A 26347-nucleotide genomic window follows, 5' to 3' on the forward strand; every position below is an offset into this window, starting at 1 on the left:
TGGATCTGTGAGTTGTGGAGCTTGGGACTCCTGGGGGGCAACTCTCTTTTCAGATCCATTAAATCCCTTAAGGGTCACAGCCAGGTCCACCTGAATGCAGCGCTTCTTCATGGTTCATTAAAAGCCTGCTGGAGTACCTGAGAGGCCAACAGTGTTGTTGCTCTCCAATTTTATTTTCTAGGTGATATCTTTAAACATTTATTTTTGCTTAATTACACATTAATTACATAATATTTTAAATATTGGAACTATTATTTAGCCAAACAAGTAATGCTAAATCTTATCTTTAAATAACAGATGGTTGGGAGTTAACATGTAGTAATTATTTGTCTTATGTGCATAGCCATTCTTTCACTTTAGTGTTAAAGAAACTCATCCAAAATAGGTTATTCATATTGATTGATTTTATATCAGTGTTAATCGACTCTACGGGGGGAATTCAATTCCACCCAGATTACCATAGCATTAATGCTACTACCGTTATTACGGTAAATTTAACCTGGTTTCTTCTCGCAGCTCTTGCTGCGAGCAAAAAGCCGGCGTTGAATTTACCGTAATAATGGTATTTAAGCGCACTAATACCGTAATAGCGGTAATAGTGCGCAGGCCTCGTTACTTTTTACAGTAACGCGGCCAATTGAATTCCCCCCAAATGTAGTTCATGTTTGGATGATCTGCTTGATCATGCATAATTAAATGAATGTATTGGACTGGGTAAATAATTACCCCACCTATTCCTACAGGGGAACATCCTCTAAACATGTTTTGTTGTGGGTAATTAGAAAATGAAGTTGAGGAACCCTGTTCGCAACCGCTTCTGACATGCTATGGTAACCAGCGCTTGCACTTGGAGGGGTGTCAATGGAAGATACTCTATTTAGCCCAGTGCGTTCACTTGCACTGAACTCAAGTAAATAGAGCAGGCAGCTGCCATAAAACACTGTTGTGCCTCTGTCACACTGGACCCCAAGCGCAAGTACAAATGGGTTTGGGATCAATAGAACACAAGGTGCTCCCTTACCCGCTTACATGTTGTTTGTAGAGTAAAAAAACGCTTATAAAAACATTTTATGTCATGGGTATGGGGCATAAGTCTGTAGTTAGATTATTGATTGAACAGACAAAACTATTATGCTGTTTATATATACGTTGTTGGTTACCATGTATAAGGATTACACATCAATGAAATAATAAATAAAACATAGAATTTTACATGTGACACCAGCGTCGCTGCGTAACAACATATGCGCCAATGACAGTGATAAACTACATCTCCCAGCCAACACTGCTGCTGCAGAGAGGGGAAGGGTGGAGTTGTGCCCTGCAGAGACACCTGCCTGCCAAGAGCAGGAAAAAGAGGCACCAAAAGGGAGAGGCATAGCCAGATTTGAAGAGAGCGAGAGAAGCTGTGGAACTGAGGTACAAAGAGATAGAGATTAGAGGAGAAAGCCCTGTTGGGCTGAGAGGGAAAGAGTATGGAGATCCACAGAGAGAGGGAGAAGAGAGAGAGGAGATAAGGAGATTGCTGTACTGGATCCAGGAGTTGGAGCCAGTGCTTACAATTTGGGACAGAGTTACACTCCACTTCAGCAGATTCAGGAGAAGGAGCCCAGCAGTAGAAAGGGTGGAAAGACTTCAAATGAGTACCACTGGTTATTTCACTACTTTAATGAGCTACGGATTATAGGGATAGAGATACTAGCTCAGAAGATCCTGTGCTACTATGTGTCAATATAATTGATATGGACTGAGATATTGCAATGGGCTGAAGAGTTAGTGATAGAGGGGAATAGCCCTGAACAGGGTCGGACTGGGACTAAAAATCAGCGCTGGCATTTAAAGTACACTAAGGCTCACCATAGGTCTAGCAGGAAAGAAACCATGTGCCAAAAAGGGTGTGACCACATTGTGTTGTGGGTGTGGTCAACATGAGGCCTTGATACGTATATTATAATAAAACATTACATTTATCATGCCCTCCCAACCACATCACGCTATCCACCCAGGCACATTATGACACCCACAGCCCACTGTACTTAGCTATGCTTCTGGTGCTGCTGACATCCATCAGGGTGGGAACTTTCTCTAGAGTGAGCAGGGAAGCTCTTTGTCTCACAAGACTTAAAGCTCCTCGGTTTGCCCTGCAAGCTGTGTCCTATCCAGGGACTGGGAGCAGCTTTCGGCTCCCTCCTGCTAACCAGAGCTGGATTATCTCTCGGGGGGCACGGAGTTTATAAGACAGGGGGCCCCTATTATGTAACATGGTTATCATTTTAGACAAATGTTAGACAAATACACAGGCAATATTGTGTGCACTACTGGTAGTTGCACGCGGTTTTGCCTTCACAAGCAGTACAGTGTGAAGTGGGACTTACCTCCCAACTGTCCTTGTAGTTGGACCAAATTTCACTAAACGAGACAGTCACCAAAATTCGGGACTTCCCCACCACATTCAGGACAGTTATTATTATTATTATTAATTTTTATTTATAGGGCGCCACCAGGTGTCCTTAGCGCCGTACAGGGACAAACAAATTACAATACGAGGTGAGATGGCACGGTACAGTAAACAATAAGCACAGTAACTCAATAAGATCAAAGCACAGCTAGAGCGAGGGGGGAGGGAAGATTCGCAAGCGCAGAAGCCCAAGAGGGAGGGCGCGGATGACGGGGAGACCCCCAGAGGGGTGGGGGATAGGTAGCTGGAGAGCAGAGTTAGAAGTGGAGGAAACAGGAGGAGAAATGGCCTTGCTCAAGGGAGCGTACAATCTAAGGGTTGGAAGTTGGCAGACAGGCCTGCTCTCTCCTACCTGTTCTTGTCACTTTTACCACCTGTGACTGCTGGTGTCTTTAGTTGCAGCCTGTCTGGATCCATGAATGCTGGAGGCCCTATTTGGAAAAAAAAATGGGTACATGCAATTTAGAAAACTCCAACCAGCGTTTGGTCAATGCAACCCATGTTTTATAATTAGGCCTCCCTGCAGCCTCAACATTAAAATACTAGTATTCACATTTAATAAATAAACATATTTTCCTCCCTCCAAACAACCCCAGCAATAAATTAAATAGCATTTACGTTTAAGAAATATACCTATTTTCCGCAACCATCACTGCCATTAAATATTCACATTTAATAAATAGACGTTATGTTTTTCCCAAACAGCCCCACTTTCAATTAATAGCCCCTAAATCATATTATGCCACAATAGTGCCCCAGTTCATACAATAGTGCCTCCAAATGATATTATACCACAACACTGCCCCCAGTTGATATTATGCCACAATAGTGCCCCCAAATCATATTATACCATACAACAGTGCCCCAAAATAATATTATACTATACAGTAGTGCCCCAAATCATATTATGCCACAGCAGTGCCCCCAAATCATATTATGCCACAGAGTTAACATATTAACAACACTAAATTATATTTGCATAAAATGTGAGTTTATATAAATATCCAGTAGGAATAATTATGGACTACACAGCATCCCCTTCCTGTGTGGCATCCTCTCTTCCCCCCCCCCCTCCTGTGTGGCATCATCACTCTGCCCCGTCCTTTCTCTTCTCCCCCCCTTCTGTGTTGCATCCTCTCTCTGGCCCCCTCCTGCGTGGCATCCTCTCTCTGCCCCCCCCCCCGTGTGTGGCATCATCACTCTTCCCCCCCTCCTGTGTGGCATCCTCTCTCTGCCCCCCCTTATGGCATCATCACTCTGCCCGTCCCTGTGTGGCATCCTCTCTCTTCTACCCCCCGTGTGGCATCCTCTCCTTTCTCCCCCCCCCTTTGTGGCATCCTCTCCTCTCCTTTCCCTCCCCCTCCGTTTTAGTGTACTTACCTTTTCATCTTCTTTTCTCTTCTTGCTGTCTTCTGCTTTCTTCTTCTGTTGTCCGCTCCGCTGAGCCGATTTGAGCTGCACATGTGATCTGGTGGCTTGTTCCTGTGGAGGAGCCAGCCACCAGGAAGCCTGTCACTGACAGGCTGTTAGTGCACTGACTACCCGGGACCGGACCGGACCATCTGACCATCGGCCCTTCTGGAATTTGCCAGAGGTGCCAGATGGCCAGTCCGGCCCTGGCCCTGAATAGGATAGCATTTATTGCTTTCAATTTGGAGTTCTAGTACAACTACAGGTGAAAAAACAAGAGAGAGATTGTAGGCACCATCTTGGTAATAGCAGTGAGGAACAGATAAGTACAAACAGTTTGTGAATATTTAGTCAATTTGTTTGTTGAAGAAAATCAATATTTAGGCCTGTTTGACAAGATACAAAAGACCAGGGAGCTCTGTCGCAAGAAAGTTAATTGTTAAGTTGAACGCTATTTGGGTGTGAGGTGAGTTGCATATATTCAGCACTGTTTAATGTGATACGTTAGGGATATCACAGTAGGTGGATTGTTGCTCAAAGGTTAGACTGTTTATTTGCATTTAATTACAATTCTGCAATGTGTTACTCTGAGTGTGTGCACACAAGTAAAGATGCATACTGCTTATGTAAATGACATTCTGGTGCATTGTTCAGTTACATTGATCCATTCCTTGTTTTTGTACTGCTATTTATTGATATATATATATTTTCATAAAAAATACAAAAAAGTAATAGCTGCTCCATTTTGTTATGCTTAATAAATGTGCCGGAGTGGCTTGTAGATGTGTATATGTTAGTGGAAGGCTGGGTTCCCTGAGTCTCCCTCTGGTGTTCGTGGCTTTGGACCATCCCTAATAATCCAAGTGTCAAAACTCAGGTGCAGGCCTGATATAGACACCATTCCTAGGGCGTGGGAAAGGGGATATTACATGCACCTGATATCTAACGCCCTCTATGGGAAGTTCAAATATGCAAATACATTTACTCAGTGTTACATAGTTCTAATCTGGTAAACACATTTTATTGCTATACTCTGGGCGTGTGAACATCCCAAAGAAAAACATTCGAAGGAACAAACATTGCAAAATCAATAAAAGGAAATTAGCTAAATCCACTTTACTGAATAAGGAGGATTTAAGATGATTATTTATTTAGAACTCTGTACCAGTATAAATACAACGTTTAGAAAAGCCAATTTCAGACACAAAGTTATAGTTGCAGCTTAAGATGGTAAGTTTATGCTCACTATTCTATACATTGAAAAAAGAATATTCTAATGTCTTGTTATTTACATATTTGTTCTTTGATAATAATGATAACATTATATCTATTCCCACAAAATTATATTCCTTTAATAGACACATTCTTTAGTGATAGCTTTTTAAAATTGTATGTAACTTATTTTTAAGTTTGAATATACAGTAGGTTTAAGGTGGAAGTTCTGTCTCAATTGGAATTGTTTGAATGTATGTACCTATTCTCTGCGAACCTGCAGTCAGTGCCGGATTAAGGGAATGGAGGCCCCTGGGCTAAGGGGGCCTCCATTCCCTGTGAGGGCCCCCCCCCCCCCCCGTGATCCAAGCTGCTCGCCCCTCCCCCCCGGCACTTACCACCTTCTCCGGTGAGACTCACGAGATCTCCTCAGTAAGGAGACTACAGCGTGCCGGGGAAGGACTGCAGTGAAAGTGCTCAGCAGCACTGATCGCGCCTCGACCAATCAATACTGCTGCTGAGCACTTTCAAGGGCCCCCTGGATGCCATAGGCCCCTGGGCTGTAGCCCAGTTAGCCCTCTGGTTAATCCGGCCCTGCCTGCAGTGGACAATGTAGCTTTTCCATCTCTGTTAGAGATTGAGTGAGACAAGCTGCAGTTTGTTAATATAGTGCAAACTTATTGAACTCAAATTTGTGACTTGAACAGAGGTTTGGTCAAAAGTTTGCTCGGAAATAGCAAATAGAAATGGATGCTGAGTAACATGTTTGCCCATATATGTATATGGAGAAGTAGGAGGAGTCTCATTCTCATGAAGTACAGTATAAGTACAGTATATACTTATTCAATCTTTTCTTGTTCTATAATTAATATTACCACTGCTCCCTGCACGTGTTCAAGCAGTGGGTCCCTATTCCACCTATCTTCTTCTCGTTTGATCACTCACTGAATTACTGGCAATTCTTTAAAATCACCAATAAAACACTATTCAGTTTAAATTTTCATTAGCACATTCAACAAGGCCCTTGGAAATGTATATTAATATTCACTGCACACCTTATATTCCAATAGGTAGATTAAATTATCACCATAGTAGACTGGTTAGTTTTCTTCATAAAATAAATTATAGATTTTTTTAAAAAAAGTCTTATTAGTCTCTACTGTTCCTCCTGTAGGGTGTATATGCTGTGACTGGCCTCCTAGATTGCAGAGAGTAGACGTTATAACACACGTTTGTTTTAAAAATAAACTTTATTCATCTGAAACTATCTTATAATGTGTTTTTTTATTTCTTAATTAAATTGTATTATTAATTATAAATATATATGTAGTCAGGCAATCAGTGCTACTTTAAGTCAGGCAATAACCCAGCAACAACCACAAGAGCAATTTTATTAACTATAGTATAATTAAAATCTTTAAAAGACTGTGTATGTCTAATATCTAATATTAACCTTCATTGCTCCTAATTACAATTCCTTATGAACTAACTTTTAGCTCTAACTTAGCAATGCTCTGTGTGACTATTGCTGTAATTAGCTAACTATGCCTACCCTAAACTTATGTACTGCTAGTAAACTAAGTAGTGGGATAACACTAAATCTCAATTTTGGAAGGAGTTAATTATTTTATACTCCTTTAGATCCAATTTCTCCCAGGTTCTAATAGTGAAAACATGTTTATCTGCAGACAGAAGATGGCATCTGATCTGTGTCCCCTTTAGATTCTCCTATGAGTTCTTTGTCTTCTCCTGGGGTCTTCTGACTCACTGTGTAGCTCCTGCTGTTTCTTCTCTGCTTCTTTCCTCACTTACACTTAAGTGTGTCCTTACTTACTTTTCTGTCAGCAAAACCTTTTTTTCTCTCTCTGTCAGCTCTCCTTTCCTGTCACTTGCTGTCAGCTATTTTCTCACTAGCTGTCACTGCCCTCATGACAACTCATGCAAAACCAAGACTTCAAAGTAGCAGAAATGTATCAAATCATAAATTGTCAATTATAACACTGCCCATTCCTCACAGTATTAATGTTTCGTAAGCTGATCACTAATATTGACAAATTAATAAACATTTTTACATAATAGCTGGTAGATTTTACATTCTAATATCCCTGCATACCCAAATCTTAATTATAGGGCACTACAGTTGTCAGATGCCTTCCTTCAACCCCTTACTCTCCCTTTCCTTTTAAAAATCCAATGGGTAATTTATAATTTCCAATTGTTTCTGAAGGCTGTCATGAAATAATTGTGTCCTTTAAATTATGTCTTTAAGTCAATCATTCTGTGAAAACTCTTCCACAAAACAGCCAAGGTCACTCATTTTATACTTTATATATATTTTATTTGCTCCCATTTTAAGTAAACTCCCTCAGTTTAATATATGTGGTCTGTTGCGTTAAACTTTGGTATCCATTATGCTTTAGTTTGCCACTGTATTTATTTCAGAAGTGTTTTGTGGCTGTTGTGTTTGGTGCTGGGTTCTTTCTGACTGTTTGCAATGGAGCCTGCTTTTTTCAGAATCCTGATACGGTTATAGAGGGTGAGGAACCTATCAAGGGTAAGTAGCTTATCAGTGTATATATAGTTAAGCTATGACATAATTTGCTATGCAGACAATTGTTACTGTAAAATTCTAAATACAAAACAATAATTTAATATTTAAGTTGGACCTGTCAAAATTAGCATTTGAACTAGACCGTACATCGCCCATGGAAGATCAGTTCTATAATAGAAAGTCTAGTTTATAGAAATACAGAATATTGATGGCAGATAAAAAATCAATTTTTTCTATTTATTTCATCCATTATACCTATTTATTATTTAGTTTTAGCATGGTCGACCTCTGTTTCTTGCAAGCATATTTATCTGCATCTTAATCCATCATGTCACTTACATATAACATATAGCAAATAGGCTTCCCCATTACCTAAATGAGAGGGTCAGCGCTCACAGTGGAGATCTATTGAAGCACTATGGATGGCTCGCAGTATATTAGTTTTCAACAAAACCTAAATACTACTGAGCTGGTTTTTCAATTCAGGTAACAGGGTGTTTCCCAGTGGGCCCATTTTGCTATACATGGGGAACAGAATTGATTAAGTAGGGGCTTTCAAAAGTAAACATATCATTTATTGTTGATTTTCATAATACATCTGATGATATTTTGTTACAATGCATCTATAGGATAACATTCAGTAACATAATATTTTCTCAATTACACTTCAGCTTTTCCTCCACCAGTTTCAGTATCCCCTTGTTTGAGATCTCAACTGAAAAAGTGCCTTTCTTGAGCCTTATTAAGTTCCTGCATTTACAGATAAATCATCATCAGCAGCCGCAGCTATTTATATAACGCCACTAATTCCACAGCACTGTACAGAGAACTCACTCACATCAGTCCCTGCCCCATTGGAGCTTACAGTCTAAATCCCCTAACATACAAACACACAGACCGAGAGAGACTAAGGTCAATTTAATAGCAGCCAACTAACCTACTAGTTTGTTTTTAGAGTGTGGAAGGAAACCAGAGCACCTGGAGGAAATCCACGCAAACACGGGGAGAACATACAAGCTCAACACAGATAAGGCCATGGTCGGGAATTGAACTCATGACCCCAGCGCTGTGAGGCAGAAGTGCTAATCACTTGGCCACCGTGCTGCCCTATTATGCCACAACAGTGCCCCCAAATCATATTATGCCACAGAAGTTTTTATCATGTCTTCCATTTCTTATCTAGAACATGTGTTTGCAATTAGGAGCAACTGTAAACATGTATGTTATCTACAGGAGACTTTAAGGGGCATATTCAAATGTCCGCGTTACTCGCAAAAGTAACGCAGCTTGCGCACTATTACCGTTATTACGGTACCTTTAATGCTGGCTTTCAGCTCGCAGTGACCGGTAATACTCTTAACGCCGCGTTACTTTTGCGAGTATCACAGACAATTGAATATGCCCCTAACAATATCGTATTTTATGGGGAGAAAACAAAGCAAAAAAAAACATTTTTTTTTTGTTTTTTTTAATGTTTTGTCATTAATGACTACAGTTTTTTTTTAGCACATAACATTAATTGAATTTTTTTCTGTGTACTCTTTTGGGACTTGATATTCCACATATGTATTGGATGTACCCATATTCGTCAACAGGCGTATCTTTTGATCCTGTCCTTGTTGAATATGGACGTGTGTATACCCAACGTACATGCATTGTTTAAAAAACACACATTACATTCATTTTGAGTTTGTTAATGAATTAAGCTCACTATAACCACTTTACACACAGACAGAAATACACAACTACATGTAGATTGCACACTGTAAACTCTTTACATACATACACCTGAGGCTTCCTGTCTCTTCTTCTGTCCCAAGCAGAGACTAAACTGCTGCCACTGCAGGAGGTGCAGCACCTATGAGGCCCTCATGGCAGGGGGGCCGGTAATGCCAAAAGAGCACAGTGGGGGCTCTTCTGAGCACGCACCAGTATGACTCATGCATAGCGAAGCTCTGATTGGGGCTTCACAGCACATGCTCCAGACATGCGCATTCTCGGAAGGGCAGTATGTGGATACCTTTCCAACATGCAATGATCCAGCACATGCACAGTGAAGCCCACATATGGTCATAAAAGTCCCTGTTCTGCTCTTCTGAGAGCAGGAGGGAGGTCCAGGAGGACAAAGCTGCATCAGAAATGTTGGTACAGAGCCTGGTGACGCAGTTATGCCCCTGTGTCACATAGCAGAACACAGCTGCAGTTCAAACGGCCAACAGCAGTCCTGATTACCAGCCGGGTGAAAAGAAATAGCAGGGAATGAGTCAGCACTGCAGGCCTCCTAGATGCACTGCCCCATAGCATTGTAATCAATGAGGTCCCAGAAACAACTGGCTTGAAGACATATCTGTTTCATATAGTGGTAAATTCTTCTAAATCTATATTGAAACTCACTGCTAACATTAATCCATAGATCTTTATTTTGATTTAAGACACCTCCAACATCCCAATACATTAGTAGTATATTAACGTGTTATCTCTGAAGTAGGATTAAATGTTTTGTGTTAATATATGTTTACAGGATGCTTTTATGAGGACGAGTTACATGGATTTGGCAGTAACTGGATAACTAAGAATTGTTATGACTGTTCATGTAATGCGGATGGTTTAATGCAATGTTGCTCTAAGTAAGTTGTATCTCCCTTTATTTAATGTGGAATAATTACACCTAACATATAGAACAAGAGAATGTGCACTGTGCAGTTGTCCTTATATACAGCATAAGTACAGAGTCTGTGCTTTGTACGGCTGTCTCTTGCGATTGGTTGGCACTGGGTAATATTTCTGTTTGATATATGCTTGGTAATGGGGATATCTCTGTGTAACATATGACTAGCAATGGGGATATCTCTTTGTAACATATAACTAGCAATGGGGATATCTCTGTGGAACATATGACTAGCAATGGGGGTATCTCTGTGTAACATTTGGCATACAATTGGGAAAGCTATATGCTATAAATGTGTCAGTGAGGAGTTTTCTGTGTATTATATTGAAGGGATGAGTGTCAGCAAAACTTATAGCTAATAATGAGAAGTGTCTTATCCTCCTTTACAACATATTTCTAATACCACTGTTGCTGCAACACCAGTTTAGGATGCATTTTAGCTGTAATTTTTGCTGAGGAACATAGGTATATTTGTACAATATTTATATAACAGTGGCGCACGCAGGGGGGGTTTCTGAGTCTCTAGAAACCACCCCCTGCGCTAACTAAGTGGCCACTGTCCTATACAGCAGCCGCGGCACTGTCAAAGAAGCGTCCGCGGCGGTGCTGTATTGTATACAGCACCGCCGCAGACGCTTCTTAGACAGCGCCGCGGCTGCTGTATAGGACAGCGCTGGCGAAACGGAGCGGCTGTGCATGCGCAGCAGCTCTCTCTCGTTTTTTTTTTTGTTTTTTTGTTTGGGTCGGCGGGGGGAAACCCCCCCCGACAATCCTCCGTGCGCCGCTGTATAACTATATTTGTAGCCTATGCTTATAGCTACAGGGATGCGTTTGACATGGTCAGTGCCATGATATGCAGTTGGAAAAGGAGTCAAGTCGGAAACCACAACTTGACACTTAGATAGTGGAAAGAGCAGAACAATATAGAGAAAGTGAAATGAGACATTAAGAGTACATTAAGAGTCTGTTAAAAGTTTATTGAATTTAAAGATCTGTCCAATCAAAAAGTTATTCTTTGGCTCCTTGTAATCAGATTATTTGCAAAAATTCCCTATATCTTGTTCAAATTGAACAAAAAGAAAATATTTTATGATGGGTTGATGTATGGGTACATGTTATACTTTAATTTCAAAGCATGTTCTCCTCTATTCTAATACATATTGTCTTTTGAACTTACTTTTATATATAGGTTTTTACCAACATCCATTGACAATGACGAATGTGTGGTAATCAAGGACATGAAGACCTGTACTTCCAAAATAGTTTATAAAGATGATCATACAAAGAAATGCTAACCTTGCATCCAGGTTAAAGCCCATGACCTACAAGGCCTGTGCTGCTCATTTCAAGAATGACCAGAACAAGACTGATCACCAGCGGTTAATCAGAAACAATCAATAAATAATAAAAGTTTTCCTAAACTGTTTTCTGTTGTTCAAGGATACCTTATTGAGAAGCTGTAAATCTTTTTAAAGGGAAAATCTTTAATATAGTAATAGATCAAAAATAAACTGTTAGTTCAAAAGCTGCGGCCCATTGGTTGGAATAAAACGAGTGTATTCTCTCAAATACATGTGTTTTGCTGTCACTGTGCCATGAGAGAAGTGACGAAGGAAGTTCAAGCATAGTTCTTGGCATTCAAAATTCATTATCGTTTATTTCTTTATATAGTGCCACCAATTAGCTCTGTACAGAGAATATTTGTCATTCCCATCAGTCCCTGCCCCATTAGAGCTTACAGTCTAAATTCCCTAACTCACACACACACACACACACACACACACACACACACACACACGGAGACACATACTAGGGTTAATTTTGTCAGCAGTCAATTAACCTTCCAGTATGTTTTTGGAGTATGGGATGAAACCAGTGCAGCCGAGGGAACCCACGTAAACACTAAGGCTTGTTGTAAAAATTGACTGGAAACAACAAACATCATGCTAATCAGCACTAAATACAAGTGAAAATGTCCATTTTGCACCACACCATCATTACCAACAATTATTTATATTGTGTCATTTGGGAGACATATTACATAAGATTCATATATCTACTTTTATAGATTTTTTACCTCAATGAAGGCCAGATTTCCATCACTGGATCCTGATAGTACACTATTCCTACATATAGGTGCACAGTTTTCAATAAACCACAGCAACCAATAAACAATAGGTTTGTATCTGTCTAGTGAAAGTTAGAAGAAAGTGCCTGGTTAGGTGTTTTTAGTTTAGTATATTCTACATAATGACAGCTAGAATCTGATTGGTTCCTACAGGCAACATCTCCGCTTTTTTAAACCCGTAGCTTGATAAATTTACCCCTGAATTTTACTTTGACCGTAGGATTCAGTCCAATTCTGAACCTAATCTGGGATGTAGTGTTGTCATTGCAGCTACTAATATGTGCTGGTGTCACTTGACACATAACTTCATTTCTTTTTTAACTATTGTGACCATGATTATTATAAATGTCCCGGATGCTTGGTTTTAAAATCTGGTAATGTCAGGGTAAATGAAGCTGACATTCTGCCCTTCTACATGTAATTACACATATAACTCCACCTCAAGGTTACTTACTGGATGTTTCAACTCATACAATACTATCCAATGTACCATATTGTTCAGCTCATCTGGACTGGGAAACTTTACCAAGTTGTCCTCCAGTTCCTTCTACAATAACACAAAAGAAAGAGAATAGTTTTTACTATGTTAGTAACATATATATGAAGATAATTTATAACTGAACTGTGTCCCATGCTACTACAGTTACTTTATTATGGTTATACCACCCACAACATTTGTTTTTGGGGCGTTACTATGACATGATGAGGGTATCCTCTAAGCTGGGGGTGGTCCTAGCGATTTTGAAACATTAGGATGCCCCGTTCAATTGCGATTAGTACGCAAAGGCGTACAAAGGTTAACTACATAATCTCATAGGAAAACACAGTAAATACTCTTACAGTCACACGTACATTTGGAAATAGTTCACTTTCAATAAACTTTCCAATTTACAGTATTTTATTACTAATATAAAAGAAATAGAGATTTATTATACAATGGTAAATCTACATTGGAATCGCTAGTTATGATTAGTATGAGATTAATACTCAAAATACTATGTACTGAATATGTTAATAGGTTAATTTAAACTGGATTTTTGATGTTTCCCTGAGGCAAGACACATACACCGCTGTTGGAGTAAGTTCCCCTCACCTTTGGAGATGCATCGTGTGAGCCAACCTATGACCTGCATTTTACTAAACTATCTTGAACTCTGAACCAATGAAGAATGATCTTAGTGTTATCTTTGTGTACACTGTGACATCATCACTGTTTCTTTTCAACTCAAACTGTTTAAAACAGGCCACTGGATACAGTATCAGTCTCTCTCTCTCTACACAGACTTCAGGATTGATGACTGTTACTAGATCCAGTGCGCAAGCGTATATATATATCGGTTTATACTTTGTTATATTTTGTAATCAAATCTCTTTGTGCTTTGAAACCACATTGATTGCATTGGGCAATCTTAATTGGTGATGGCAGTTACCGACATAACAGGATGTATGTATTTCTATAAAACTGGATGTAAATATTTCTGTATTACACTCTTATGCACCTACATCTTATTCTCTTGATTAATTTTAGCTTACTGGTTCTTTCCCTTCTTTCTGCCCTGCTAGATTACACCTAGCATTTTAGACTAGCCCTTTAGCTGGAGCAAGAATTACAGCAGAAAAACAATTAACAAACAGAACTTGATTCGGACGTGGCTGCGTGCACTTAAGTTTGGCACTCCCCTACTGTAAAGTCACTCTGGCAAAACACCCTTTCCCCGTCCATTTCACTCCCCGAAAACATAGGCTGTAGTAAGTGTCCATTAGGTTCACAGGTGCACGGAACAGGACTGAGTTCCTGGCCCTATCTCCTGGTTCTGGTCATGCGCAGAGTGATTTTGAGTACGATATGATCGGCAGACACATGCCTTGATGAATCAGGCCCATAAAGTGCAACCACATAGTAGCCATACTCATGTACAGTTTATCTGACACATACAGTGCACTGATAAATGCTCTGGTAACAAGATCTGGAGCAGAACTCACACTAAATTTTGTGAAAACCAGACTCATAGATGAGTATCAGCGTAGAAAATAAATTTCACAGGATAACATGGAAAATGACACAGAAAAAGCAATTAAAATGACATACCCAATTGCATAATATAAGGAACAGTGTGACATTTATTGTGGTACTGAGAAATGAAGTGATGATCCCAGCAGATCCAAATAAAGAAGAGAGCACTTACTCCAAATACACAAGCAATACAGCTACTGAACAAGAGATTGAAATCTGCTGGAAACCAGATAGCAAATGTGAAGGGACACAAGAGTGCACGCAGATGAAAACAAAGGTAAAGCACCAGTGCACCTCTCTTATAGAGCTAAATCAGTCAATATATGTGGATCCACATCCAGGGAAGGAAAATCTGATTTACCAGGAAGGGAAGCTGACAAGTGCACACAGAAGCGATCACTGATAGAAGGGGTACAGTCTACGCTCACACAGATTGGAATCTCCTGGATAAGAGTGATAGAACGTGGGGAGCAAAAGAGCACAGGGACTAGTACATTGAGCAAAGATGAGTCTAGTGGATTAAGCCTCATCTGTTGAGAAGTTGTGTTGAGATATTGCAACAGATTCAGACTTAATGTTGCATGACTGATTACACTGGAGAGACTGCAGGTAGAGCTGTCCTAAATGTGTTGTTGTATTGTCACTCTGTATTATAGTAATGTACTTTATTGTACATGGAATGTTCTTGTTTATTTTCATATTGGAGTTACATATAAAATGTGTTCTGTCTGTATGCTGATATAACTGCACAATTTAACATAAACCTATTATTGCTCAAAGAACTACCCAGAGTGTGCCTATGGACAGTGTATAAAAGAACTACCCAGAGTGTGCCTATGGACAGTGTATAAAAGAACTACCCAGAGTGTGCCTATGGACAGTGTATAAAAGAACTACGATCTGCAACAGAATCTCCTCTGCATTAGAGCTGTGTATAGGGGGGAGGAAGCTCAATTAAGTGCATGTACTGGCACTCAGAGAGTGGGACCCACAGCCCAATGTTGAAAACTCCCCCAACACTATATGGCCACAACCCCTTCAGTGGCACCAATGTTGCACAGTAGCACACAACTCTTTTCCCTGTTCATATATGGTGGGAGGGGCTCAAAAGGTTGCTGAACTGAAGCCCCAAACTCCTCTTGGTAGCCCTGCTCACAATAATAACTTGCAGCAGAAGAAGAAAACAAAGAGAATGCAACTTTCTTCAATTGCTGAAAAATTTATGGTAGTTCTCTCTGAATACTTTTCATAATGTTCAGGAATCGATTTTCATCTTTTGAAATTTCATCCCTTATTGCTGCAAACTTCTCAATTCACACATTATAGCTCTGAAAATCTATTATTTCAGTTTCCAGAGATTCTATTTAAAGAAACTGAAAACAGATAAGTTCCGAGTTATTGTCTGTTGTTTTCTCATGGTTCAATATATATTGAAACATTAGGCTATGAATTTGAAAAATCCTTTAATTCTGGATGCTTATCCAGAATTATTGTAACCATTGAAAAGTATCTCAGAGTACTTTTCTGAATATCATCTGCGAAAATCTGAAGTTTTGTAAATGAAACCCCAAAGTTTAGCACAGTTTGCCTGTTACCTTGAAGTTGTTCATTCAGGGTATTTAAAGAGGATCAGAGACAATTCTTTGCTTTCCAATTCTGAATAAGTTTCACTGATTTCTCAAAGAGGCATTTCAAATTCATCCAAACAACTGACAAAATGAGAGAGTACTTTCCCTCTGGTTAGCCAACCTACATTGCAGTTCAATATGAGATCCCCATATCAATATTCCTTTTCTTCTAAGAAAGTTCTTTATCACATGTGAGTAAGCAATGATCGTGTCACAATTCTGTTAACAATTTTGACTACATGAACTATTATGTCATTTAAAACATTTGAAGAAATTTTAGATCACAAATTTTCTTTTTGCATGACACAGTGAAATGCCAGAATCAGTGTTCCTAACTTGTGTTTTAAAAGTTTAACAAAGCCAATATTTTTTCCATTATTGCCTTAGCCCTATCAGTACATACAGAAAATAATTTGTTTTTCAAATCATACTTTTCAGTAATTTCAATGACAATCTTTGAAATATGTACCCCTTTTGTGGTTGCATTCATTGAAGCAACTGTACATACTTCTTCTACAACAGATTTGTGTTGAATGCAATTATCCAACTATCATTAAACAGGTTACGTCATTTGTCCAAAGTGAGTCATCTTGTCCAAAGTGAGTCACAATTTTATAGATCACTTTCAACTGTTAATATCTTCAGTAATGTCAATTATACAACTTTGAACAGTTTGAGCTGAAAGTGGTATATCTCAAATTTGAGCAATAATATCTTTCTTGTTTGTAAAATTGTACAAAAGGATCTTCAGGACATTGTAAAGATCTTTCCTTAAAAATTTGCCATTGGTAAAAGGCTTTTCATTTCGTGCAATGCACATACTTACTGCATAGCTTACTTTCGTAGGAATTTCATGATGTTTTATAAATTTAAATACACTACTGTTTTTCAAAAAATGCAACATGTGTTATTGCAAATAGTGTTATTGGGCGTAAGGTCACTTCTAAAAAAGAGATGGGTTTTGTAAAAGCGTAGCTATTTTGGGTGCTACTTACTGTGATAATCTGAAAGCATGAAGGTACAATGATGTGACCAATATATTAATAATGCTAATATTGTAATAACCATTTACTAAATGTAAAATGATTTTTAGGGTGATTATGGGGTTTCAATCTCCTTAATAATCTGGCAAATGTATGGATGACAATTTAATACCGTTATATATGACTATTACCGTCAACTAACTTTTGATTTAACCTAAGAAATATGCTTCTTATTTTCCCTTAAATCCACAGGACCAATATTCATATAATAGTGTCAAAGTCGTATAATTGGATGAACGAAAGTATATTGGTTTAATATTGGTTTGCCGTGCGTATTGCGAAGCGTACGCCACGTGTTACGTGATGTGGTAAAATATGCACGCACACACTCGCATTACAACAGCTAGTTATTTATATAATTTCATATTGGTTCTGTTACACTGTAATTCAGGAGCAGATAGTATTCGGTTTATTATTAGTCTATATATATATATATATATATATATATATATATATATAGTGATTATATGTACATACATTGTAGTGTTATTAAAGGTTTAGCTAATAGGAAAGGTGTCATGCCTGATATCATATTGAAGCCCTAATCATCACCAGCTGTCCGGGGCAGTCGGCGAAGAGATTGCACATTGCATACTTTAGTTATTGATATTAGAGAGTAAACCTTTGTATGATACTGGCTATGAAAAGGAGCAGACCCCCTGGAGAGAAGACCCCCACCTTTGGATTCCTTAGATTGAATCAACCTATTACCTGTCTGGCCTGGACCCACCCAACGTATGGACCTATAGAAACCATCTACGTCATCTCTATTGTTCACAAGGAAACACTGACTGTATATATATTAGCTGCATCTCACTGGGACCTCAGTCAGCTCTGACACAATATTCTATACAGAATATTGTCCATCGATAGAATTACTTTAATAATTTGGGGGCTCGTGAGTTAGGAGTTACGTTACCGGCAGGTATGCAACGTTTACGATATTCGGTTCCTCAACAAAGGGTGGATTGACGGACGCATCGCATAAAGCAGGAAAGAACATAATGCGTCTAATACCTGTGGTTCACTGTGTGTTGCGAAACCGAATGTCCGTTGTTGCATAGACTGAAGGAACGCTAATTAGAATCTAGGGACAAGAAAGAAAAAATGTTTCTTTTTATTGTCATTTTACGTTTTAAAGTGTATTGCATTGCTGTGCGTATGTGTACTTCCTGCTGTGCGTACGCGAACTTCCGGTAGATTTGCCACGTGGTTGAACAATCATTTTGATAGTTATTATATGCATAGTATAATTACTTATGAAAGCCTCTGAGACATTATTACGGTTGTTGGGAACATTCAATTTTCTGCGCAGAAAAGGTGTATAGTGTGCGATTTTGTAACGTAGATACACTGTTATTATTCATTGTACTCAGTTGCTGTCTGACGAGGCGGATTGCCCAACTGAAGGACGGTATACAGGGCAGGTATACCGAATGCGAAAACGTAGTTTTCGCAAAAGCGCTACCAATAGATCGCAAGGTTTGCTAATAATTAGTATTGGTAGGCAGTGCGATCTAACCGCACTGTTAGTGCGCATTGGTGAAGCAGCTAGGAGGAATTATGTTGGAAAGGCTGGTTGATTGTATCGACTTTGTTCTCCCAGTTATAATAAACTCAGCAGATTTTTGTGGTTGAGCGAGGGTATCGAGGAGCTGATAGCCCTTGCGGCCCACAGTGATATTTCTGTATTAGGGATCCTCGCCTAGTGCGAGAAAAGCGAGTGAACGCGGCTAAAGGAAATACGTTCACCGAGCATTATAGATCTCTAGCGGTAAGTATAGCAACAGAGTTGAAATTATATTGCTCAACATGGGTGCTAGGCATACGCTAGAGATTGCCAATTTACTGCCTAAGGAAGGTTCTATTGAATCAGCGAGATTTCTCATGTGTAAGAAATATGGTGCATACGCAACTATGTATTGTGACACGTGGGTCGAAATGACCAAAGATTGTGATAGGCCTTTCCCAACAACAGGGAGTTTTAATGCAGAGGTGCTAAATATCGTAAAAGCTAAAGTACGGTTGATTAAGTCAACAAAAGTGAGAAATGCACATAATCATTGTTTAAAATCGTGGCAAATGGAAGGTAACACGTGGCAGAGCAGCGAACGCACAGCGGAAGTGAGTGTAAGGAAAAACACGTGTTCAGCGGAAGTAAGCGTACCGGAAACAAGCATTCCGGAAGTGTGCGTTGCAAAGCGTGGCGAACTGAGCGCAAACACGCCCCCGATAAATTCGGTCGGGGCGGGAAGTACAGCCAATACCAAAAATTTAAAAACTGTAACTAGTAAGTTGTATGTTGTTTTAAGTAACGTTAAAAGTAATGTTTCAGGACAAAGAAGAGGAACGGTCCCACCAAAAGGGGCAGCTGCTGAAAGTGGTGAGAATAATGAAAAGGTTAACACAGGGGGAGACATCCATTGTACTGCAGCAGCAATTTCAGCAACTAGTTTTAGTGATTTGGTAGACTTACATCCTGTCTGCACAGCAGCAGTTCCCAATGGGAAAGCAGACAGGAATAGTGATGTTCCCTTAAAACATGTAGCAAAGCATGATCCATGCACTAGGTCTGAAACATTTTCAATTTTGTCTGATTTCCCTGATCCTAGGAAAGATTTGACCAAATGTCAGCAGTTTATTAGATATTATGGTAATGTGTATGAGCCAACTAATAACGATTGGCGAGTATTATTGAAGGCCTGTCTTCCTCTCAATACTGATAAACAAAAGTTCATTAAGGATTGTATGTTGGAGGAGGATGAATCCTTAACCGAGGATGATAATCAGGACAATATTAAACAAATAATCACACGGTTGGCCACATATTTCCCAGTGATAGTGGACTGGAGTAAAATTTTTAGTATCCGGCAAAAAGATAGTGAAAATGCAACAGACTATTTTTGCAGAGCTCTGATAGCAATGGGCAAATATACTGGGGTACCAGACATAAAAGATAATCCATATTACAGAGAGGTTGCTGTTAAAGTTCTAATGGATGGCCTCAGGGAAAACTTGAAAAGAAGGGTGCAAACTTCATTACCATACTATGAAGGAACCACTGTAAGTGCTCTCAGGGAGTCAGCTATAGAACATGATAAAAGTATAAACAAACAGAAAGAGACACTAAGTGATAGGGTAATGATGATAAGTATCCCAGCACTAGAGGGACTGCACACGCAACCACCAGAATACAACCCACATAACAGGAAACCCAGAATAGTGAGATGTTACAATTGCAGAGAAGAAGGACACATTAGGAAAGATTGTAAAAAGGAAGAGAAACAACACGAGTTGAGGAAGTGTTTTCAAGGCAATAAAATAGGACACCTAGCAAAACATTGTGCAGACATGACAGGGACGTGCTTCTACTGCCATAAGAAGGGACACATGAGTAGGAACTGTGTGGAGAGAAGAATGAATACCTGGGTTGGAAATCACATAGACATCCACAAAGGAGGCGTACACTTCTCTCAGAGGTTCCCCTTTAATTGATTGCACACTCTGTAACAACTAATATTCTGGGGGAGAAATATAGCCGACTCTAGAGTTAATCTGTGGTGAGCATTAAGGTGCAAAATGTAGAAAGAAACTTATTTTTTTTAAAAGTAATCTTTGTTGATTTTGTTTGTTCATTTATGTTGTGAAATGTTTGTTTTCCTAAATTGCTAGCCGATGGCAAAGAATAGAAATGTTTGTTGTGTTTGCTGTTTTAAGATAACTATCTTGTTTTTCTTCTCACAGGTAAAGGGGACACAAAAGGAGTATAGACTTAGTGATCAAAAGGGGAGTTAGAGAAATAGAAGAATCACTCTTGAAAGACAAATTAACAATAGACAATTGGAACACTCTTTTGTTTTAGGCTGCAGTGTCTCATGATAATTTGTTTGGCTGAGAATCATTATCCAACAATGAAGTATGTACATACTTTGCTCCAAAATATCATTTTATGTATTTCAGAGAAAACATGAGTCACTAAGAGTAAATTTTTCATTTCTCTATCATAAGTTAGAAAAGTCCGTTGAAAAAGGTATGTAGTCAATGAGATACCGAGTTCTTAATGAACAAATGACGGACGACACTGGATTGCACTGTTAAGACCCCCTAGTCAAGTATGGGGAGGGGTCATAGTTAGCAAATAGCTAAGGGGAGCAGTGGAATGAATACAGCCATTTCCCCATAGAGTCAGAGTCCAATCCAGCTGTCATTTTGTTGTAAAAATCTCCCTTTCTACATGTATGTTTGTATTCAAACCTTTGTATTCCCATCATTCATTGCTTTCCTATTTCCCATTCTTTACACAAACGCTAGTCTCTCCCCCTACCTCTCTCTCTCTCTCTCTCTAACTCTCTCTCTCTATCTCTCTCTCTCCCTCCCTCCCTCTCTCTCTCTCTATCTCTCCCTCTCTCTCTCTCTCTCTCTCTGCTCTGGTAGAGATAAAATCAGACACAGTCTCAACAATGGGGCTAAAACATATTTTATGTTTTTACATAAGACAAATTCAGAGATACACACACTAGATTGACATGAGTTACAGAAACAGTCAGGGGTTTTGTTTTCATGTGTATAGAAACTGCTGATTTTAAGCAGAAAGGTTCTGTTGTGGAAATACGATTCATGTGTTATAGATTGCATATCTGTTTTGTTTTTTTGTTTTGGCTCGTGCCTCCTGTACAAAAATGTGCCTTTATATGGATGCACAAAGGGTGGGCAGGACAGGAGGACAGAAGAATGCTAGAGGTTAGGCATACAGATATGCATCTCTGTATAGAACATTGGAGTAGGATTTTTACTACAAGATACGACATAATGTGAAACCCTAGAAAATGTAGAATTTTCATGTTTTATATTTTTTCACTGTTAGACAAGCATGTACTGGATACTGTTATATTTGAAGAAACTGTTATAGAAAGAGACCCCTTTGCCTTTCCCACTTAGTCAAGTAGCTGAATATGAGGTACTGAGAATGACATGTGAGTTGGCAGAGGGAAAATCGATTGATATACATTGGTCTTTAGCATTTTTCTAGTCCAGAGGGCGATGTTGAGGTGACTTAGAAATCGTTTTATAGCAATACCAGCACATGATTAGGACACTACATAGAGGACTTTATACTACATCTTAGTTTCATTCTATGGGGAGACGTATGTGGGGTTAGACGTGTGTGATTTCTGCACTAAGTGGGATTTTCTCACAAAGTGGATGAAAATGCACAGTTAGACAACACAGTTGGACAAACATTGGACTACATTTGACTTGATTTAACTCCCAGCAATAAGCAACATCTGCCACAGCCTATTTCTGCACTACTTGTCTATTTATATGGAATACTGCTAAGAGGTAATTCTTAAAATATCCTTGCTTTTTGCTTTTACCCCTTTTTTCACAATGTTTCACAAATTGCTTTTCTTAGTCTCATTTCATGGCATGATCTTTAGGACTGTGTCATCTTTCACCCCTCCACCAACACACAAATTTGTTCATATTGCACCTGCATTACTCCACTCACCTCTATTTAACACCCATGAACTGTTGTCCTATTTATTATCTCTAACAAGTACAGCCTCCACCTGTCGCCAGAAAATAAAAGGCCACACATCTTACAATCCCCTTGCCTATCTTTCGCTCACTCTGCTTCTATTAGCTGGTGATATATCACCTAATCCAGGTCCCCCACACTCCTCACACACACATACATCAGAACACTACCGTTCTATAGCAAACCTCAAACACATCACCTGTCTACCCTCTCTTCCCAAGTCCTTTAAATGTGCCCTTTGGAATGCACGATCTGTTTGTAACAAACTTACCTCCGTTCATGATCTCTTCCTCTCAAAAAACCTCAACCTTCTGGCAATAACAGAAACATGGCTCATGCAATCAGACACTGCCTCACCTGCAGCACTTTCACATGGTGGCCTCCATCTCACCCACACCTCCAGACCTGAAGGCAGACAAGGAGGTGGGGTTGGACTACTTCTCTCCCCACAGTGCACATACACAGTTCTACCAAATGTCCCATCACTCACGTTCACATCTTTTGAAGTACATGCTATTCGCATTTTTAATCCATTCTCCCTACGTGTTGCGGTGATCTATCGTCCCCCTGGAGCACACCAACAATTTATTGAGGATTTCTCTGCATGGCTCCCTCACTTCTTATCTTCAGACATCCCCACCATCATCATGGGTGACTTCAACATCCCCATTGATAACCCACCTTCCAAAGCTGCTTCCAAACTACTCTCTCTAACATCCTCACTTGACCTCTCCCAGTGGATTGAATCATCTACTCATAAGGATGGCCACTGCCTTGATCTTGTTTTCTCTAGACTATGCTCAGTTTCTAATTTTATTAATACACCCTTCCCCCTCTCGGATCATCACCTTATCAGCTACACTCTCACCCCCACTGCTCTAACCTCTCTACTGTCTAACTCAACCAAGCCTCCTCATACTCGTAGAAATCTGAATTCTATTAATCTTCAACAATTTTCCACCTCTCTCCAACACCTTCTCTCCCCTATCTCTACATTCTCATCCCCTGAGATGGCAGTACCTCATTTTCACCTAACCTTAGCAACGGCCCTTGATCAAGTGGCTCCAGCGACACTTCATACTACACGTCGACCTCGATGTCAACCGTGGCACACCAAAGCAACACGAAATCTTCAAAAACTGTGCCGTAAAGCAGAACGTCACTGGCGTAAATCTCGAAGCTCTAATGACTTCTTCACATATACTTCTGTCTACCACTCCTATCGAAATGCTCTGGACACTGCAAAACAAACATACTTTCAATCTCTTATCTATGCTCAGGCTTCTAACCCCAAACGCCTTTTCAATACATTTAATCATCTTCTCAATCCTCCCACCCCTAACCCTCCATCTACTATCAGTGCTCAGGATCTTGCTACCTACTTCAAGGACAAGATTGATAAGATCAGACTAGAAATGGTATCCTCTTCCTCAACAAGCCATCAGCTCATTTCCTTCCCACTACCCTCTTACACCCTTTCTTCATTTGACCCCACAAATGAAGAGGAAATTTCTACGCTCTTCTTATCTTCCTACTCTACCTCCTGTCCTCTTGATCCTATTCCCTCGCAAATTGGTAGATCCCTGTCTTCTGTGCTCATTTCACCTCTAACTCAAATCTGTAATCTCTCACTCTCTACTGGCATCTTTCCATCACTATACAAGCATGCAGTGATTACTCCTATTCTAAAAAAACAAAACTCCGACCCAAACTCTCTCTCAAATTACCGTCCCATCTCTCAGCTCCCTTGCCCCTCCAAGCTTCTAGAGAGACTTGCCTACACTCGCCTCACACGCTTTCTTTCTGTAAACAACCTGTTGGATCCTCTTCAGTCTGGCTTTCGTTCTCAACACTCCACAGAGACTGCGCTGACCAAGGTTGTTAATGATCTGATCACTGCTAAGACTGAACGCCATTACTCTCTCCTAATTCTCCTTGATCTCTCGGCTGCATTTGACACAGTTGACCACTCTCTTCTCATACAAACGCTGCAATCCCTAGGTCTTCAAGACACAGTTCTATCCTGGTTCTCATCTTACCTCTCTAATCGCTCTTTCACTGTTAATTTCTCTGGAGCCACATCTGCTCCGCTTCCCCTATCAGTTGGAGTACCACAAGGCTCGGTGCTAGGTCCTCTGCTGTTCTCTATCTATACCGCTTCTCTTGGAAATCTAATAAGTTCCTTTGGCTTTCAGTATCATCTCTATGCGGATGATACCCAAATCTATCTATCCTCTCCTGATATCTCGACATCTGTGTTGTCCCGTGTAACTGACTGTCTTTCTGCCATTTCATCTTGGATGTCCTCTCGTCAACTCAAACTTAATCTTTCTAAAACAGAGTTAATAATATTCCCACCCGCCAACAAGAGCATACCTGACATTTCTATCTCTGTTGATAACATGACCATAAATCCCACCCCACAAGCTCGCTGCCTAGGTGTAATTCTTGATTCACGCCTATCCTTTGTTCCCCACATTGACTCTATATCTAAATCATGTTACATACATCTAAAGAACATTTCCAGAATCCGCACATATCTCACACAAGACACTGCTAAAACCTTAATTCATGCACTAATCATCTCCCGAATTGACTATTGCAATTCCCTCCTTACTGGTCTTCCCAAAAACAGACTCAAACCCCTAAAATCTATTTTGCATGCTTCGGCAAGACTGATTTTCCTTGCAAATAGCTATTCCTCTGTTGAATCACTCTGTATGTCTCTACACTGGCTGCCTGTCTTCTACCGAATCCAATATAAAATACTTTTACTAACCTACAAGGCCATCAACAAAGCTGCACCAACATACATCTCCTCTCTTGTCTCAAAATATCTCCCAACTCGGCAACTCCGTTCTGCAAAAGATCTGCGTCTCTCATCCACCCTCATTACATCCTCCCATTCCCGGTTACAGGACTTTTTTCGGGCTGCACCCACTCTATGGAACTCTCTCCCTCGCACAATAAGACTCTCCTCTGTTCTACAAACTTTCAAGCGTTCTCTGAAAACCTACCTATTCAGACAAGCGTATAATATTCCTCAACCACCATCTTAACCTCACTACCTTTAGCCTGTTACACAATTTCACACAAGACAACTACCCCCGGACCAACATTATTGTGTGACAGGATCATTTAGCTTATGAGTCACCCTACCTTTGCAGTCTGGCTGGGCCAAGATGCAAAATGTATACTTAACCTCATGTGTCAATCTCCCATTGTCCCATAGATTGTAAGCTTGCGAGCAGGGCCTTCTCACCTCTTTGTCTGTTTTACCCAGTTTGTTTATTAGTTTATTACGTTTGTCCCCAATTGTAAAGCGCTACGGAATATGTTGGCGCTATATAAATAAATGATGATGATGATGATGATGATACAGTGACACAGTTACCAACTGAAGTAGCTGCTAGTAAGGTCCACACTTACACGCACAACCATACATGGCTGTCACACCAGGGAGAACATAGCTGTCAAATAGACAGCAGGGTTTTATGTGACAGCTAACAAATCTATGTTTTGTTTTGTTTTTCGTTGTATTGTTTTAGTTTTAAAAAGGTGAACACACACACATGGGTAGAGGTGTATTGAAATGTGTCTAATGTATTACTGTATCATACTCAAAGCTTTTGTTATTCAATGTGATAGTCCTAGAGTTATAATAGATGATAGGGGTATTCATGTTATTGATAATAG

General features: G+C 39.8%; 1 protein-coding gene and 1 long non-coding RNA gene across 3 annotated transcripts in view; both read left to right on the plus strand.

Annotated features, from left to right (window-relative positions):
• Positions 1-5010: 5010 nt before the first annotated feature.
• On the plus strand, positions 5011-11725 carry LOC142161189 (beta-microseminoprotein-like). Its single transcript, XM_075216555.1, has 4 exons — positions 5011-5098; positions 7523-7634; positions 10153-10258; positions 11489-11725. Exons 1-4 carry the CDS (start codon positions 5096-5098, stop codon positions 11592-11594), a joined length of 327 nt encoding a protein of 108 aa, XP_075072656.1. The 5' UTR covers positions 5011-5095; the 3' UTR covers positions 11595-11725.
• Positions 11726-13696: 1971 nt separating this feature from the next.
• Positions 13697-26347, plus strand: part of LOC142161191 (uncharacterized) — a 56955-nt gene continuing 44304 nt past the window's right edge. The window contains exon 1 of one of the 2 annotated variants that reach the window (XR_012693361.1): positions 13697-15050. This is a non-coding gene — a long non-coding RNA (uncharacterized LOC142161191). The remainder of the gene's footprint in view (positions 15051-26347) is intronic. The other variant, XR_012693362.1, reaches the window with a different exon arrangement.

The sequence above is a fragment of the Mixophyes fleayi genome, chromosome 6, assembly GCF_038048845.1.
Source record: "Mixophyes fleayi isolate aMixFle1 chromosome 6, aMixFle1.hap1, whole genome shotgun sequence".
In the NCBI taxonomy this organism is placed as follows: domain Eukaryota; kingdom Metazoa; phylum Chordata; class Amphibia; order Anura; family Limnodynastidae; genus Mixophyes; species Mixophyes fleayi.